The following is a 20,663-nucleotide window of genomic DNA, read 5'->3' on the forward strand; positions in this document are numbered from 1 at the left end:
TTTCCAACATGTTTTTTAAGGACTTGGAACCTAATAGTATATCAAAATAAACAAAAGTTCAAAAAGGGAAATAAAAATACAAATAACTAGGACCAACAACCAAACCAAAAATTAAGCTAGCTCTTTGATCTCCTTATCCATCTCATTACAAATAATTATATTTGTTTGAAGGATTTCCTCCACCACTAATCTAGGGATATCTTCAGTAGCTTTCTCTGTACATTGTTTGGTTCTCTTACTAGGACCACCAATCAGTTGAGTTGTAATAGGCAACATAATTTACTCATTGCTTCTTCTACCAATACTCATAGTAGTAGTACATAAACTCAAGGTTGTTTTGAAGCTCCCCCATCCTTTTCTTGTGGATAATAAGACATTACCTTTTTAGATTCATCGAAGAGCTTCACCTCTTGAATCCTCATCTGGGTAGGCCCTTGACCTTGAGTAGTGATACCTTTACCTATAGTAGGGCCCAAAAGATCAAAATGAGTCTTGATTTCCATTTTTAGGGACCCATCATTGCTACTTTCCCCATCATCTTTAGCCAAAGAAGCTCCCCAACTATCAAAATACCCATCAAAATTGGAGCTGAGATAACCAGTCTCTGTCTCACCCTCCTCTTCTTCTTCTCTCTTAGCTTCCATAGCATCCCTATTAACCTTTGCAATATCTTCAACCTCAATTTCTTTCAGTTTAGTCTTCTCATTACTTTTCTTTTTTGCTTTCTTCTTAAGCTCCTCCAAGTTTAACATCAACCCAGTGTCAGTATTCTCACTATGAACCTCCTCAATTTTGATATAATGGCTTTTTGATTTTTTGGCACTCATTGTATCTAGAGTCTCTTTCCAAAAATACTTTCTCTTATTACTTGGCATAGGAAAAAAAATTACTGTATTCATTTTGTAATAATCCTCAATTAACAATGTAAGACCTTCATGAAGTACATGCCTACTTTCTTTCTTTCTATGGGTATTAAGGTTATTAAGCAGTGAATACTTCAAATAAAAGGGGAAGGATAACCTATCCTTATACCTAAAATGGTTTAGAAAAAAAGAGGTTAAATTGATGAATCCTTCTCAATCTTCCATCCAAAATAAAGTACTCATGAACACAAGATAAAACACCTTGCTAGATTTCCTTGATCTTATCCAACTCATAGAAATCCCCTTCCTTTACCAATTTTTTTTCCTCTTCATTTTAAGGAAACTTCTTGACAGCTACATTAGATATAATGGTTTATTTTTTGAACTTCATACCCTCCGTGGGAAGACTAGTGATTTTAGAAATGAAATCCTCTGTCAAGTCCACAGTAACCCTATGAAGAGAAAGCATCTTCCTAGACAAATTCTTTAAAAAATATTTAGTATTGTGCACTTTAAAACCATGCAACTTCCCAATATATGTACCTTTTGAATAATTTTCCACATTATGCATTTTTCCTTCCATTTTTTATAGTTAGATGGCTCCTACGTCCTTGGATCACCACCCATGATATACCCAACTTTGATAACTTTGCAACAAATGGTAACAAGATTTAAAGAATAGTTTTCTTTAAACTTAAATAAACTTTTCACCTAGGATATGTGCCCTTCCCTATTGGCAATAATGAGGAGCTACCTCTTTGAAAAATGATAATACCCTTTATTAATGCCACCACTTTCCATATTAATCCTTAAAATATCAAGAAATATTTCCTTCAATTGCATTAATCATGACATAATTAATGATTTTCTTTAACTCCACAAGAGAAATACTCCAAAGGAAACAAATATCAGGACTTCTAATAGGGAATTTCCAATTTTGGAAGTGTTCCCAAAGATTACTAGGTTGAACTGACAATATATTCTAGTACTAGAGTAGAATTCCCCAAACACTCTAGCTAAATGTATAGTGGATGAAAATATGATTAATATCTTCACCTTCCATCTTACATAAACTATATCTATTCACTATATAAATACCCCTTTTTGAAGATTGTCAAGAGTTAAAAAAAAAACTTAAAGAGCGGTCTAGAAGAAAATATTAATTTTAGGAATAAGACCATTTTTTCAAGATTTATCCCAAGGGGGGGATTTCCATGTAAATGATATCTTAACATAGAAGCCACCTTAAAATTACCACTTGGTTCTATACCTCACACCATAGAACCCTTAATATTAAAATTAAGATTAAAGGAATTGAGAGATATTTGAATTAAGTTAAAGTTGTGACAAACCTCTGCAAGATTAATCCATCCATTGTTTCTCCAATATTATAGTTAATTAATTCTTAATCTTCAAATTAAATATGTTGTAAGTCATCTATTTACTTTTTTATAGTTGCTAAAGAGTGGGATGCAATACACTTTTTTATTGCAAACAATCATTGGATGATGGTATGGACTGAACAACGTCAATATTTTGGTCATATATTAAAATAGGAATCTAAGTCTTAATTGGTTAAACAAGCTCATCATAATGGAGATCCCAATGTTACACAAAAGGAAATAGATTTAGCATATGGTTTAAGAGATCTTAAGGTACTTATAAATTTATTAATCAACCATATGTTTTTCAACTCGTGATGCAATAATTTATACGTGTTTGACATTGTTGTAAGTGCAACACCACAAGGCTCTTTTATGCAATGGTTATAAATTTTGCATCAAAATTTTGGATGATTCAAAGAGAACTTGTGATTCTAGGATAAGTTCAGTCTTCTAGGTGACTAATATTTCATCTAGAAATGACTTACATCCTTGAGAGTCTCAAAATCAGTACTATTGAATTTTGGTTGATATACCTGCCTGTTACTTTAATTCCTTCAAATTAGTTCTTTTGTGGTCAAATGGTACAAAATATGACTCAATCAAAATGATCTTGATAGAACGGTTATTGAACATGACAATGGATTTCCAATGATTAATACAAGGTTATTTGAACCAGTTGGGGATGAGCCCCGTGTTCTTGCAAGACAATATGAGTAGGTATTTTACTCAAAGGTTCCCCATAAATTGGGTTGTTCATTTGTTGTTAGACATGATCCAAGAGAAAGGATGATAAATTATAATGCTATGGAAGAAGAAGATACCAAGGAAGAGGAAGAAGTGGAAGATGATGTAGATGATGATCATGATTAGGAGTTAGTTGATGAAGTTCCTAATGTAAATTTTCTTGAAGAAAAGGAAGATGAGGAAGAAGATGATGATGATGAAAAGGATGATGATGATGATGCAGATGATGATGATGATGATGATGATGATGATAGTGGTGGTAATGATGTCAATGACAATAATAATCCAGATGATAAGATGGATGATGATGATGATAGTGGTGGTGATGATGTCAATAATGAGGATAATCCTAATGATGAGATGGATGAAGAAGAATATCAATGACATGAATGTAAATGCCTATGTTATTCAATATTGAGTTCTTGTTCATGTGATAATTCATGAATATTACATTTTATTAATAGATTAATGAAAAAAATGAATTTTAGATGTTAATGAGAAATTTAGGGTGATGTTGGGTGGAGGGGGGGTCAAACAGGGGGCGAATGAGCCTCCACCTTCATGTATTTGGCCTTGATTAGTAGACAATATTAAAATATTCTCAAAACCAAGTGAAGCTCAACATTAACCTATGATTGCATGACAACTTTGTAACTCCACCTATGAATATAACTATTTTAGACCATACATCTAGAAATGTCCTATATTTGCATGCATTTCCATCTCCAATGTGTATATATTTGCAAGCATGTGCATTTACTTGTGTGTGTGTGTTTTGAAGAAATCAATTTTGTGCATACCCTACACTCATGGTTTGCCACAAGACCACATTTATTTGAGGCATTCTATAAAAATAGTTCAAAAAAGGAATGTAATAGTAAATAAATTGAAAACATTAAATATTTAATGGTAAACATTTGGAGTAGGGTAAATTGAAGGTTTTTTTGTAACTTGTATTTCAATAGGAATGTAGTAGTAAATAAATTGACAACATTAAATATCTAATGGTAAATATTTGGATTAGGATAAATTGAAGGTTTATTTTTCACTTGTATTTTAATATTAATGTAGTAGTAAATATGGTGCTACTTTTAGACATTAGCTATGCCAATCTCTTGGTTTTAGGAAATGTAGAAGTAGGCCCTAGTTCAATATGCAATCTCAATTTATATGCATAGGATAACAAGTGGAGCTGAAAATGCAATAGATTTTCATTTTCGTTAGAGGACTTTAATTAGGTATTTTAAATTATAGACCAACATGAACATTTTAATTTTGACTCTTATAGGTGAGGGTAATATTCTCAGCATGCAAGAAAACCAAGACTTTTTATTTGTTGGCTTGTTGAGGACATTCTCTCGGCCATAGTAGCTAAAGTTCAAACATTCATGATGGTCTCTACAATAAAAAAAACTTATAGAAATACCTATTAAAAAAATGTAAATGTAATGTGTTTTTTCAGCTCCACTTAATGTCCATGCATATGGAATGTAGTTGCATGTGTATTCTTGATTCAGAGTGGCTGAATCTTATTTTGGATGCGAGGGAGATAAGCCAGAGACATAAAGGACATGCACCAGAAGATGGGAAAATAATGTCACTTTGTAGGTTTGGAACCTTTTTTGGTTATATTTTGTAACACATATCCACATGAATATGAATATTTTGTAGAGAAATAGTAATGAGCATCTTCCCTACAAAATTTTAAAATCCTAATATTTAAAATGTTATTATAATAGAAAATACAAGATCAATTATTATACAAGATTAAAAATGAGTTGACAAACATGAGTAGTACATACTATAGAGACAATAAGGGCACTGGATGTTTGTCTTGAGGAGAGAAGGATAATGGAAATAGAGTAGCATAGAAACATGTGTTAAACAAACATGGGACCCAATAAAAGAGGACGAAACAACAAATATTCTCCAAGAATAAGAACAACATGGACTCCACCTATCACATACATTCAAGTTCTTGAATCTCCCTCTTTCTCCATTAGCATATTTTTCCTACGGACTTCACTCATTATTCCACTACATGACCATGCTAACATGATAGTGTTCAGCAAGATTTTATGTGGCTCCATGCATATCAAAGCTTATGATTGGCTTGATTCTCATCCCACACTTTCCCTCAAAAATGATTTCCCAATAGACTATAAGTTATCTTTTTCACCACTCATAATTTTTTTCTTTTTGCAATATATTTTTGACTTTAAGGATTTACAATCATTAGATAAATGGTGTTCTCCTAAACCCAACTTGGTCATGTTAAACATTTATAGTGAGTTTAGAATCTTTAAAGGTGGATGGTGATTTCAGCATGGCTTGTAAGGCATCTATATTGTACCCAACTAGTGGAAGCAACATTCATTCATTCACAATACTCACTTCTTTTGTTATTTTTGATGTTCTTTCCCCACCTTATTTAGGAAATCCCTCTTACTTTTTTGAATGTCCATATCTAGGACTTCTTGGTGGGCACATTTATACATTAATGCAATCATAAAGCTCCCATAATTGATAGGGAAGAAGGAATAAATTCACATGGTAGTTGAAGAGACATTTGCTACGAAAAGGAAATCAAGCCTCCAAGAAATAAGTGAAAAGAAGAAGACAAAATCTATAATTTAGGTTAGTCCAAATGAAAAAGAGGAAAGAGAAGAAGACACTCAAACCACTATTGATATTACCAAGATGAATCCTCAGGAATTACTCAATTTCTCTAAGAAGTTGAAGTTAAAGGTAGAAAGAGATAGGTTAAAATAAAGGAAGAAGGATAACTAGTAAAAGAAGCTAGATATATTATAGAAAATCTAGTTCCACATGTAGAGTGTGACATGGATGAAACTGTGAATGATCAAATGGATACATGGATAAAGGCCATTTTCATCCAAATTCTTGACTTGGACATTTATGGAATGAAGATGTTTGAGATAATTTATTAGAAGAAAAGGACTACTAAATGTTGATGGTGACAATTTCCAAAGACAAGAAGAAACTTTCTAAACTTGTGGATTAGGTAAAGATACACTAAGGGAGATGAGTAAATTATTCAAAAAGTGTCAAATATTTATGATACTACTAAGGATTTTGAGACAAGTGAAGATGATATGCAAAAGGAACTAGATGCCTTTTTTGAAATGTTTAGTCCCATCACAAGCTTTGCAAAAGAATATAGTGTTAAAGTGAAAATGATCACATAAAATGGAAACTACTTATAGGAATCTAAAAAGAAAAGAGGGTTATTAATATACTCTAATTACAATCATATGTATTCCCTACAGTAGAGATGATGCAACATAATGTGAATAATCAAAAAGTTATACTTGGTTTCCCAAATATGAGGACTTTAGAATCTCTAGAGGAGTTTGTAATATATCTTGATGGGCAGATCATTATTATGAATCATTTGATTAAGTCATGGAAATTATCATTGGAGTTGATAAAGATATAATTCAAAGAGGTATTAGAAATAATGTGAGCATGGGATGATGTATACTTGTAAATATTTGAGTTTTTACACCTTTGTCATTTTTGAAAAAAGGAAAAGAATCAAATCCTTTATGTGAAAATTTGACTTAGTCATGTATTGTATAATGTTTGGGGGGGCATGAATTACATATATTTTTCTCTAATCAGTGATGAGATAAATTTGATGCACATATCCTTATGTAAGTGATAATAAGAGACAATGATTATTATTGCATCTCATGATGAACATATCCTTTAGGAGATTTTTTATTTAAAAATAAATAAATACAACAATCCATCACAATTACGATGCTACCCTAGGAATGAATGATGTCTAACTATCAGAACTCTCTAACAACCCTTTTGTTGGTTGTATAGCATTAATCTCACAATCGTGTCATAATTGTGAAACCACCCCAAGAAAGATTGATGATGTACTATTAGAAAACTTTGATAGACATATTTCAATTGTATAGAACTATTATCACAATGGCATCACAATTGTAATAGTAAATATAATTTTTGAATAGCTTGTAGGGCCTTTTTCCCTCAAGGGTTTGATGGTTTTTACCATTGAAATAATTATGGTTATTGTTGTAGACACCTAAATCTTTTAGAAAATAAAGTATTTTTATTTTTTGAAAAAAGTCCCTGATGATATCACCATTTATTAATTATTTATTTATTTTATTTATTTATTTATTTTTATGCCATTAAATCTCTTTATCTTAATTAAAAATATTTAATTAAGGAATCCCTCCCAAAAATGTTTAAATCTTATTTAAACATTATTTTCTTATTTATTAATTGTTTAATTAATAAATTGACCAAAAATTCCAAAATAAATTATTTATTTATTTTTTGCCCAAAACTTGGCCAATTTTCTTAAGACCACTAACCTCTTTCAAAATCTTCTAATCCTTCTTTAATTTCAATTAAAGGCTAATCCCATCATTTCCTTACCCTAATCCCAACTCAAAATGTTTAATTAAGATTAAATATTAATCTTCATGTTTATTAAAAATATTTTAATAAATATCTCCTCAACCCAAACCTTTGAAATACATAAATTTTATTTATCCTCATCCTAGGAAGTTCTAGACTCTTCTAGAAAGTCTTCATCCTCATCCTAAGCCTATCTCTAATCCTCCATTTAGCCTAATCCACCCCATCCACCCATACTAACCAAGATTAGCTACTAACTCACCCACCCTCATAAATGCCATCCACTTGCCCATCGCTAACATTCCTAATCTAATCCTAAACCATTTCTAATCCTACTCTTAATCATTTGCACAATCCTAAACAAGTTTAAGACTTTCCTAAGCCAAGCCAAAGGTTATCCCCTCAAAATATCCCAACCATAAAATTTTATGAAACCCACAAAGCCATAAATGACTGTTACAAGTCCATTCATTGCTCTTACAAGCCATTATGAGGGTCTTTATGAGCTTTGAGCCTCTTTTGTTGACCCCTCAATCCCTCTTGCTCTAACCAATGACCCTGTGACATGTGTCACTCCCTAATTGGCTGTAAGGAAGCACAATCCATGTGCTCTCCTCTCATGCAATCTGAGCCCTCCATGAGCTTTTCCCCATCCTTGAATCTTAGCCCTCAAACCCTCAAGCCCTTAGCCTATAAATTGGATCCCCTCCCAAGCCATTTTTAACACACTCCATCATCCTAAAGCCATAATGTTGTTTTGAGAGCAAGTTTCACATCAACCACCATATATCCACATCCAAAATCCAAATCCTCCATTGAAGCTATTTTGAGTATTTGAGCATACATACCAAATCTAAGAAAATAGACATATCCCTAAAACAAGAGAACAATCTCATTGAGAGAGCCCCTTAATTACTCATATTCTCATTTGAGTTGTTTCTTCTTTGTCTATCTTGAGGTTTATGTTAATTTAGTTAATGTTAATGCTTTTGTTTCATTTAGTTAAGTGTTTACTTGCATACTAAATTAGTGTAAACATTCTGGCATTCCCAGTGGGACCCCACTATGGGTCATTCATTCATCCATTTCAATCTATTTTTTGTTCTTACAAACTAATGATCTAACATTTGTTGTTGTTTGAGTGGGTTGCAAGGTGTTTTTCTTATTTTTGTAGGTTGAAAGATGCATTTGGGAAGAAAACATATCCTCAAATATCAAAAAAAAATACCAAAAACAAAATTTTTCTGAAAAAAATTGCACCTATCAGTTCTGTTTATGCACAGTGTCGTCTTCGTAGTTTAGTATCTCTACCTAGTTAACTATCATTTCTGCCTGGTTAACTATCGTCTCTACCTGATCAACTGTTGTCTCCATAGTTTAGCGTCTCCGCCTGGTAAATTGTCGTCTCCACAATTTAGCATCTCTGCCTAATTAACTATCATCTTTGCATGGTTAACTATCATCTCCATCTGGTTAATTATCATCTCCGCAATTTAACATCTCTACCTGGTTAACTGTTGTCTCCCTCTACCTAATTAATTATCATCTCCGCAATTTAGCGTCTCTTCCTAATTATCTATTATTTTCATAGTTTAGCATCTTCGCAATTTAGCGTCTCCACATTTTAGCGTCCCTGCCTAGTTAACTATCATCTCTGCCTAGTTATTTTTGTCTCTCTGAACCATCATCATTTCTATTTTAGCATTTATGTGGCTTAGTAATCTCTGCACTTTTTATTTAAACTTTTGGTGGTTCCATAGAGTAGAGGTTTTTCTAAGCATTGTTACGCCTATGAAAAAGAACAAAAAAAGTTGATTTTATTTTTCCTATAGTTAAGCTTCAATTTTTGAAATTTTTTGGGTGACTAATCGAATTGGCTTTTGTAGCTTTGTAGATTGGAGCATCTATGAAACCACTAACCATGTTTCTTGCAGGTTCTCCTTACATGGTTTAATGCTCTTAGAAAATGAACTTGAATGTTTAAACACTTCTTTTTGAATGCATGTTGCTAAAATGAACTTGAATGTTTAAACACTTGTCTTTGAATGTATGTCGCTTAAATTAATCTTGAATATCATGGATTAAAATCAAATTTTTCTTGGAATGCATGCTTAAAACAACAAACACAATCTTGAATGAAAAGGATCAATTAATCATTACAATATCTCACACTTCATCTTTTGGGGCATAAAAAGAATCTACATTTTCGAAACTTTCTAAGTTATAAAAACAAATAAAGATACTTTTGTGTGAGTTTGTTGTTGGACTCACCCTCTTTAATCACCCATCATTCTAACCATTGGTTGCAATATCAGCACCATATATGGGGATGGGTCTACCTAAGAAGGTGTTAAGTGCTCCACAAAAAATCAAACTCCACTTACTCGAGTTTTTATTAGTTTTTCTAGGATAGAAAATTTCTTAAATGCACATTAGTCTCACTAACACTTCGTTTGGGCATAAAAATTGAACTCAATTGACGTGGAGGGCCTCCGGGCACACGCTTGACAATTGTATTTTACACATCTTTATTTTGGGCGTAAAAAAAAATCACACTCAATCTTGAACGCCTTAAAGAAAACCAATCGATACTTGACGTGGAGGGCTTCCGAGCGCGCGGGTTTATTTTTTTGTTGACCCTAACTCTTCTTCTTGCTTACATTCTTCGATCGATTTTACTTTTGTTGATGCTTCAAAATTGGAATAAACATTGTATCTTAAACATGAGTGCTTACAAAGTCTAGATCAGCACACATAAGAATCAATTGGTAAAAGAATAAATGTGTTTTTTAGCCCAAGGGCATCCAAATCTTCTCTCCTCTTGTCGTCTTTAGAGGCTATCTTGGGTGCATAAGACTAAGATCCAGAACCTTTTTTTTGTTTTTAGGAGGCTTGCTTGAGGATTTCATCACCCCTTGGGATGACCTCAACTCCAGCATTCTGACAGAGTATAAAGGTGAGGAGGTGAATCCAAAGACACCTCTCTTGGGATCAAGATTTTGTCACTCAGGCTAAGCCTCAAGGAACTTTATACTCTTGATAATTGAAAGAGGAGAAGTGGGTTACTACTCCTCTTAGCTATGTGACATTGTTTTTATTTCATCTATGGATTTGAGCCTCACGTACCTTGGGTATATCGAGGACTCCCTAGCTAAACCAACTATCAGCCTTGTAAACAACCATCTAGGATGTTAATGTGTTTTAAGTGACTGCTCAAAACATTTGTAAAACATACACACTCCACAGTGCAATTACTATCTTCTGAGAATCATAAAATTCTATCTAGTTGTTCCTATCTATTGCTTGATATTTTACTTGTTGAATGAATGTTTTTCAAACTTGGTCAATCCTAGCTTAGGGCACACTTAGCATAGTCACTGCTTGTTTCAAAAGTTGAACACGTTGAAGCAAAACAACCAAAATCTCTCAAAGCCAAGAAAATTTAGGAATTCATGTCAGAACAACCCAAACCCAAATAGAAGTTTCACAAAGCCAAACTCAAGCCATCTTAGGTATACCAAGAAATTTCAGCCAAGAGAAAGGAAGTAACACCAAGCCCTCGAATTGCCAAACTCCACAAAGCAGAAGATAAAGCTACCGACGAAACCTGTCAAGATGCTTGGTTAGATCACACTATCAGATTTAGCAAGCATCCAGGAGTTAACCCTGCTTATGTCTTACCAACTAGGCATGATTTCTATGATTAGCCCCCCTTGTTTCTCCACATCTTCTTGCATAAGTTTCACTTTAGAGTCATCTTTCTAGGAAAGCCAGCCATTTTAGGTTATCCATTTAAGCATTTTAGCTCATCCATCTCATTTAGTTCTTTTCCTTAGAACCAAACCATCTAGCTAGAAATCAAAAGGTTCACATCCAAGCCTTCAAAATTGTTATCACCTAACCAAAATTCTACCATTCCTATCATCTTGCAAATCCACCAATCTCACCGAGGTTATCCCTTTGATAGAGCTTTGTCTAGGGTAATCTAGCATTGTCACTTGTCATCCCTCATCACCTTGAGCTAAAATTTGGGATCCACAAGTGGTCAATCTCGTGTTTTTCCTAAAGGATCATCAGTCTATCCTTAAGTTGACATAATCACCACCAAGCTTGCACATAGGAAAGCAGACCTTTCATGCTTTGGCAACATTTCTTTGAAGTTTAGAATCTCCAACCCAATCCTCCTTAGGTTTTTCATATAGCTTTGCTTCAACCTAGGAAATTATTTGCATAGAAAAGCCTTCCCCCTTTGCATCCATCAGCATTGTTACATCTCATTCCTAGGAACATTCTGCATTTTCATGCCACCCGTCACTCGCTTAGCTAAGAAGAAGAAGGAAACAATGGAGCCCTGTCATTTGGATCAAACAACATCACTCCCCTTGAGCACTCAACCATCCTTCGGCCCAGAGGAAGTTATACCATCACCCACTGACATTGAAGCTTTCATGAACCAACCAAGAAATATAGTATTGGTGAATGCCATTATAGACAAGAACAAAGAAACAATCATGGAAAACTTTTAGAGGGACAACGTAGGAGCCTTCGATTTTGGAAGACCTCCTTCCTTATTAGATCCTTCTCACCCTCTGTTTGGGCAGCTACCACCACCCATAGGCTCTTATGATCCAATTCATCCTTTGTATATACCAAAAGAAAAGCCTCAACCCACCCCATATGATCCAGCAGACCCAAACATACCAACCTCCACTCAAGTTGAAATCTCCCTTCCACAAACCAATCCAGCTACCACCACTCCACCATTGGTCCATACCACTCCACTCTAAACTATCTTTGCCCAAAACAACTCATCATTAACTCCCTTCACTATTGCTACTGCTGCTCTCCAACCCAGTCTTCCAAATCCACCCATCTCCCAAATCAGTGCTAACATCTTTGGCCAACCTTAGCAATATACAATAGGGATGCCACCCATGGGGCCAAGTAATCAACCTTTCATCACCCGTAGCTTGTTTACCTTAGCTTAGAACACAATTCCATCATTTCCACTAGGTCCTTGGAGCTTAGTGTCATCAGCCACAAATCCACAAGCTACTACCCTCACTCCACAAAGATATCAAACCCCACAAGCTACTACTAATGTTCTACCAAGCTCTTAAGTGACCCAAGCTCTTGCCACCACTCTACCAAGCTTTCAAATCTAGCCACCATGCTATCAAACCCCATCAGTTCCATTCCCAAGCTTTCAATTCCCACCACCTCCACCACCAACTAATCCATTACCTCCTATTACCAACTATTTTTCTATGCCACTTCTAGGAGGAAATCCACCACCACCAACCTCCAAATACTTGGCCTCTTTTTCCATGCAAATACCTTCCCAAATGGGGGCATAGCCCACATATACTGGTCCAACTCCTCAAATCCAAAGTCATGTTCCACAAGCTCCCTGATCCTTTCCCCAAGCTTCACAACCATCTTTTACCTTACCTCCACAAAGAAATCCATTTATCCCATAGCCAGCTTATGTTCCTCAATCCCAACCTCAAATCCAATATTAGCAGCAAGCCTCGCAATGTATGCAACAATATGTGCCACCTCCACCTCAGCAACCCATCATCCACCATTTAGTTTCCCAAGCCATGTACAATCCCTACCAGCCTATACCTCAAAGCCATCGATATTCAATTGCACCATTCAGTGCATATCTCCCTTAGAGTGCTCCTACAGTAGAGGCACCACAACCGTCACCCATTAATTTAGAATGGGAAGCCATGAAGACAGCTCTGAAAGCCATCTAAGAAGGGAATGATCCAAAGATATTCAAGTTTGAGACTATGTGTCCTTATCCATTATATAGAGCCATTACTATGACTCCATTCCCCAAGCATTTTGAGATACCCAAGTCTGACAAATTTAGAGGAAAAGGAGATCCAATCACCCACATCAAAGAATTCTATATGCACTACCCAGAAGTGGCATACAGTGATGTCTTCCTCTTGTACCTCTTTCCCAAAAGCTTGGTCGGACCAGCTCTTGAATGGTTTTATAGAATCCCATATGGCACAATTAAAAACTTTGCTGAATTGTCTGAGGCATTTGTAGCTCAATATGCCCATCTTGTTGAAACAGAGCTATCAGTAGTTGATCTTGTCCACACTAAGCAAAAAGTTGGAGAAATCCTTCTCGAATACCTGCAAAGATGGCAAACCCTTACCACCCGCATATCCCACACCTTGCCAAAGCACCATTTAGTGAAAATGTTTATTGATAATGCCCATCCTAGCTTGGCTCACCACATGACCATGAACTATTTGCAGACCTATAAGGATATCAAAGAGAAAGGAATGATCCTTGAGCAAGGACTCATTAAAGATGGTGTGGTCAAGATTTATAAGGAGTCCAACCAAAATCAATCACATTCCAATGACAAGTCTAGGTATTGAAACAAAAACAAGTACGTTGCAACAAATGGGGTTACTGATACAAGACATGTGAATATTGTTGGTCCTTCCCAATGTCAATCCAACCCACTGTATCAACCAAAAAATCAACAAGCTATCAACTACCAATAGCAAAATCACCAAAGCTATCAAAGCTACAATCCAGGACCCAACTTTCAAGGGTCTAGCAATCAAGCTAATGCCATCAATGTAGTTGTAGGACCAAAGCCCAAGTTCCAACCTGCACCTAGAAACTATACACCCCTTGGTGAGCCATTGGATTTCATTTTTGAGAAACTGACTAAGGAAAACCTCATCAAATTTCCTCCTACCCAAAAAATCGACCCAGGCCAATCCAAACATGTATGGTACAAAGACAATGAGTGCTACAAATTTCATAGGGTAAAAGGTCACACCACCCTTAGATGCATGAAACTAAAAGATTATGTGTAGGACCTCATTGATCGGAAAGAAATCACCGTTGGTGCCCAAACCTCTCCCAATGTAGGCTTGCAGATCTATCAAAATGCTTTTCCTCCTAGAAAAGCACCTATCCAAACCAACAACAACAACACCAACAACCACCTGCAAAACCAATAGCATGGGAAGAACAATGACCACACTTCATCCTACATAGAGTATGGTAGCCTCATAGGTTGTATATCTGAGAAAGAGTCTTCTATCAATGTTATCAATATCAAAGGCCCAAAAAATGAGTGTGTAGTCACCACCAGAAGAGCATGATTGAACATCACAGCCCCATCAATACTATAAACCCCAGCAGTATCATCGGCTCCATCCAAAAGCCAATACAACATCTTGGAACAACTTGGGAACATGCCAGCTTAGATCTCCATCCTTGACCTACTCTGCACCAGTCCTCTGTATAAAGACATTCTTGATAGTGCTCTCATAGAATCTCATGTTCCTTTGGATATCAATGTGACTAATTTTTGTAATCTTGTTGGACACCTTTCATCCTCATGAGCCCTATCATTCAAATCCACCGACATACCCGTGGTCGATCCAGATCACACCCTTCCACTCTGCATAGCCCTTATGGTGGCCAATTTTTCTATAAAAAGAGTAATGATAGATAATGGATCAGCCTTCAATATTTGTATCCTAAAATTTATAAAACAAGCTGGGTATATTGAGGCAGATATCATCAGTGAGGTTATCACTATCAAAGCTTATGACAACTTGGAGTGAACCATAGGGGGGACAGTTTTTCTACCCATCAAGGTTGGGCCGATCATCCAAGAGACAGTTTTCCATGTTGTTGATCTAAACCTACCATTTAACTTCCTCCTTAGATGCCCATGGATCCATGCCATGAAGGCTGTTCCATCCACATATCATCAGTGCCTCAAATTTTTGCATCAGGGCACTGAAGTGACCATCCATGCCGATCCAGAACCCTTTTCTTATTGCAATATGGTTGAAGCCTCATATATAAACCATTTCCCTGGTATTCAAATCGGCCAATCCATCACCAGTTCATCCAACACCTATAATGACCAGAAAACTATCCTTGCCTCCACCCTAACTACCATGAAGATCAACAACAAAGGCTATGGAGAATATAGTTTTTTTGATGCATTTGCAGTTAGTGCATTGCCACTTGATCCACACACCCAAGGATAGCCCACATATCATAAAGCCAAGGAGACTCCACCTCCTCGCTACACATAGCTTGGCCCAACAACTTTTGTATCTCCAAGAATCCCTCTTCATGAGGAGGCTCACTCCAGATATCAAAAATTGGTTACATAAGGATGCACCTCCAAGAAATAAAGCATGCCTTGATCACTTTAGCCATAAGTATCCCTAAAAACATAAGCTCATCATTGAAAAAATGGAACTGTCAAGGTGGTGGTCTAGGACTAGAGGAAAGAGGCATGTAGTGCCGCATTGAAGCACACAAATGGGAAAAGAAGTTTGGTCTAGGCTTTGGCATACCCACAAGTGGGGGCACCAATATGGATGGTCATGCTTTTTTGAACATCCATCGTGACCTTGTAGAAATTGAAGACATTCTAGAGGAAGTTAAAAAGAGAGCCTACGACGATATCCCAGTCCAAATCTTCCTGGGAGACTCTATTCTACAAGAACTATCCATCCATTTCATCAATCTACCACTCACTCACCCTAAACACATAGATTGGGACCAACCAAGCGTCATACACATTGATAAGTTCACATCAGAGGAAGCACTTCTAAGATTCATGGGAGCCAAAACTCCTCACAAGAAAACAAAGCCAGATTCTGCCTATATCTATAAGCTAGATCCCAAGGGGTATTTTGGAGGAAATCCCCAACCTAGTTCTGATACACCCAAAACTGGAACTAAGGTGAATCCAAGACTAGCTAAGGAAGCGAAGGGAGCCCCTTAGCAAGAAAATCCATAGTCACAAGCAAAACATGAGGATTTAGCATTGCCTCCTCAAGATAATTGACTAGAGGTGTCTTCTATTCTAATTGAGGATACTAGAGAAGTCAACATCGATTCTTTAGAGATCCCCAAACTTGTTCACATTATTTCATCCCTATCACAAGACCAAGTTGACCTCCTTTTTGAGGTCTTAAGAGAGAACATTGGCCAATTTGCATGGTCATATCAGGACATGCCAGGACTTGATCCGAAGCTTGTAGCTCATCATCTTGCAGTCGATCCAAAGATCAAGCCCGTTCGAAAAAAGCTTAGAAAATGCACCCCAAGGTGGCATTACTAGTCAAAGTTGAGTTACAAAGAATGTTAGCTACTAAGGTTATTCGACCTATCAACTACTCATAGTGGATCTCCAAAGTGGTCCCCGTCACTAAACCTTCCGGTGACATCAGAATCTTCACTCATTTTAGAGATCTTAATAAAGCTTGTCCAAAAGATAATTTTCCCTTGCCCAACATAGATATGATTGTAGATCTTATAGCTGAACATGAAATTTTGTACCTCATGGATGGATTTTCTAGGTATAATCAAATCAAGATTGCAGTAGAAGATTAGCATAAGATAACATTCACTACCCCTTGGGGAACCTTTTGCTACAACATGATACCTTTTGGCCTAAAGAATGTTGGGGCTACCTATCAAAGAGCTATGATAGCCATTTTCCATGATCTTATCCATAGCATTTTGGAGGATTATGTGGATGATATCTTGGTCAAATCTCATACCTTCATGGATCATCTTGCCAACCTGGAGAAATTCTTTGATAGGTTAGCCAAATATCATCTCATGCTGAATCCCAAGAAGTGTGTCTTTGAGGTCATATTTGGCAAGCTTCTAGGCTTTATAGTTTCTAAATGAGGTATAGAGATCGACCCCAAGAAGGTCAAAGTTATCTTAGACATACCTCCTCCCCAGACACTGTGACAACTTCACACTCTTCAAGGAAAGCTTCAATCTGTCCAGCGCTTCATCTCCCAGCTTGCAGATAAGTGTACGCCATTTGCAAATTTATTGAAGAAGGATGAAAACTTCAATTTGGATCCTTTATGTCAACGTAGCTTCAATCATCTCAAGCAATATCTTGCCAATCCCCCTATCTTGGTTCCACTAGTTCCTAGTCATCCCTTGATCTTGTACATATTAGCAACGCCTACTGCTCTAGGGGCACTTCTAGCACAACACGATGACTATGGCAGAGAGAGAGCCATCTACTATCTCAGTAGAACCCTAGTTGGTTATGAACTCAATTACACTCCTATGGAAAAAGCTTGTTTGGCAGTTGTTTTCTCAACTCAAAAGCTTTACCACTACATGCTAAGTCATACCATCCAACTCATATCTAAAATTGATCCTCTCAATTATATGCTCTCTAGAACAGCACTTACAAGCCGTTTGGCCAAATGGGTTATGCTCCTTAGCGAATTTGACATCCAATATGTGGACAGAAAGGCAATCAAAGGCCAAGCCATAGTAGATCATTTAGCTAACGCACCTTTAGTAGATACATATCCTTTAATCACATAATTTCCAGATGAGCATATCTGTCTAATTGAAGAACAACCTACATGGAAACTTTATTTTGATGGCTCATACACATCTCATGGATCAGGGGCAGGAATATTGTTGGTCACACCTCAAGGAGATTACATTCCAAAAGCCTTCAAGCTACAATTCCCTAGCACCAACAATATAGTTGAATATGAGGCTCTCATAGCACGATTAAAGATAATAGCAGAATGGAACATCGCTAAGTTAGAAATCTTTGGCGATTCTTAGCTCATCATCAAGCAAGTCTTAAATGAATATCAAACCAAAAATAAAAAGTTATTACCCTAAAAAGAGCTAGTTGATCAGCTAACCCAACATTTTACAAAGCTTCAGTTTACATAAGTGCCTTGAATGTAGAACAAAGCAGCGGACACTATGGCTACTATCGGCTCACTCTTGGAAATTCCCCAAGGGGCTACATAGTATGAGTTTTTAGTTGAGCAGCTCCTTACACCTTCCTATGCGAATAATGACTCAAACTGTGTTTGCATCTTGGTTGGTCCCCAATCCCCTTGGTACCATGAGATTCACGCTTACCTTAAAGATGGTATCATATCCCCTCACCTCACATGAACCCAATGCCAAAATCTTATCTGAAAATCATCCCGCTATGTCATCATAGCCAATGCCCTATATCATCGAGGTTATCACGATACTCTCTCTAGGTGTTTAGACCAAAACGAGGCCGTGATGGTGTTAAAAAAAGTACAGTCTAGACTTTATGGTGCCCAAATGAGTGGTATTGTCCTAGCATGAAAAATCCTTAGAGCAGGCTACTATTGGCCTACCATCAAAGAAGACTCTTATGACTTTGTCAAAAAATGTCTCCCATGTTAGTAGCACACAAATCTTGTGCACGCTCCAACACAGGATCTACAGCCTATTGCACCACCTTGGCCTTTTGCTTGTTGGGGCCTTGATCTAGTTGGAACTATCACACCTCTCTCATCTAATGGACATAAATGGATAATAACAGCTACAAACTATTTCACTAAATGGGTGGAAGTAGTCCCCCTAGTCTTAGCTATAGGAGTTCAGGTCTCCAAGTTCATTTGGTACCACATTGTTTGCCGCTTTGGCATCCCATCTACCATCTTCACCGACCATGGTGGTAACTTTGAAAATCTCAACATGGAAGAATTATGCACATCCCTCTGCATCCATCATCACTTTTCTAGCCCATATTTCCCACAAGGTAATGGCCAGGCAAAGGAAACTAACAAAACTCTCCTCAAAATCCTAAAGAAAGTTTTCAATGATTTCAGCCACGATTGGCACCTACAAATAAATCTAGCCCTGTGGGCCTATTGAACCTCCTTCTATACATCCACAGGCACAACTCCATACTTCCTAGTCTATGGTGCCGAAGTGGTACTACCCATAGAGGTTGAACTTCCCTCCTAGCACATATCTTTGTGAGGGCAAATATTAGATGAAGAATACAGAGTAGCTCGGCTCACCCAGCTAGATCTCCTAGACAAGAAGTGACAACATGTCTATGATCACCTCACTATCTATCAATCTCGTCTCAAAAGGAACTTACATAAGAAGGTGCTTCCCTGACACTTTCAGTCGGGCAAAATGGTCCTCAAAGAAAATATGAAAGTCCAAGCCGATCAAGAAAAGAAAGGTAGGTTTGAACCTACATGGCTTGGTCCTTATGTTGTCACTACCTCCTTTGGCTCTAGAGGCTATCAGCTATCTACATTGGAAGGAGAACTCTTGAATGATCCTACTAACATCATTTATCTCAAGAAGTTCTATGCTTGAAGATCCTTGGTATACCCAAATTTTGAAAAATACAAAAAAAAAAAATAGTAAAGAGAAATAAGCGTCCAATGGTGAAAACTTGGCAATTCAAGCACCTTGGATAGTTACCTTGGTGAAAACCTAGTAATTCAGGCGTCTTGTATACTAAGACTAATCCACTATCTATCACTATCCTATCCCTAATCCATCCACTCACCATCCCATAAAACACCTGCTTGTTCCCTTGGTGTTCCAACCAAATATCCAACATCTAATGAAGCTTGTAAATACCTCCTGTACAGCTTGTAAATCTTGTACCAAATCTTGAATCATACCTTGTAAAGCTTGTATCATACCTTGTAAATCTTGTACCATACCTTGTCCAAAACTTGTACCATATTTTGACTTGTATTATATGCCAAAGCTTGTATCCTAGTTTGTATCCTATCACATGCACACAAAGAATCCCATTTTCCTTAAGCTTTTCACAAGACCATCAAATTATCCAACTATCCATCCAACACACTCTAAAATATTTCCATCTCACAAAACCAAACATGAACAACCTTGTACATTTGTAACATATCTTGGTCTATTAACTTGTTCATCCTCTTTAGCTTAGTACCATTGTATCTATCCATCTTTCATGTCAGTTCATCTTTGATCAGCATCTTGCACACATTACACAACCCTTGGTTAGTTATTCCAATGCATCCTTTAGCTAGATCTCTTGTCATCAAAGTGTTATCCTTCTTAGTTCAGCTTGCCAAGTGCATTACTAATCCAAATCCACCAGCTTAAGTGCTCTCCGATAGATCCTTGCGAGATATAGTTTTCCTCATGTCTAATCTTGGTCTGTTAGTACCTCATCCTACCCATCTCATTGGAAAATGGTTCTCTTTTGGATTTTCACTTTCCTTTGACTTGGAATCTTCTCTTTTGGGTCTTGAAGTATCTTTTCCAAGCAATCTCCTTGTTCCCTCCTCACGGTTGCCATGATCTTCCATATCATGGTATGTTGCGAATGGGGCAATCTGAGCGTAAGGTATTGATCAGGTCTTTCGTTTATTTTTCTTTTCTTCTTGTGGGTTAGCCA

At 36.7% G+C, this 20,663-nt stretch overlaps 1 protein-coding gene across 1 annotated transcript; it reads left to right on the forward strand.

Annotated features, from left to right (window-relative positions):
* Positions 1 to 965: 965 nt before the first annotated feature.
* LOC149577739 (plant cysteine oxidase 1-like) lies at positions 966 to 5,504 on the forward strand. Its single transcript, XM_089797804.1, is given in 3 exon segments — positions 966 to 969; positions 4,800 to 5,157; positions 5,285 to 5,504. Coding segments are annotated over 3 exon segments (582 nt in total).
* The last annotated feature ends 15,159 nt before the right edge of the window (positions 5,505 to 20,663 follow it).

The sequence above is a fragment of the Cupressus sempervirens genome, chromosome 1 (assembly GCF_028749045.1).
Source record: "Cupressus sempervirens isolate cs-2001-9-10 chromosome 1, ASM2874904v1, whole genome shotgun sequence".
NCBI classification, from domain to species: Eukaryota; Viridiplantae; Streptophyta; class Pinopsida; order Cupressales; family Cupressaceae; genus Cupressus; species Cupressus sempervirens.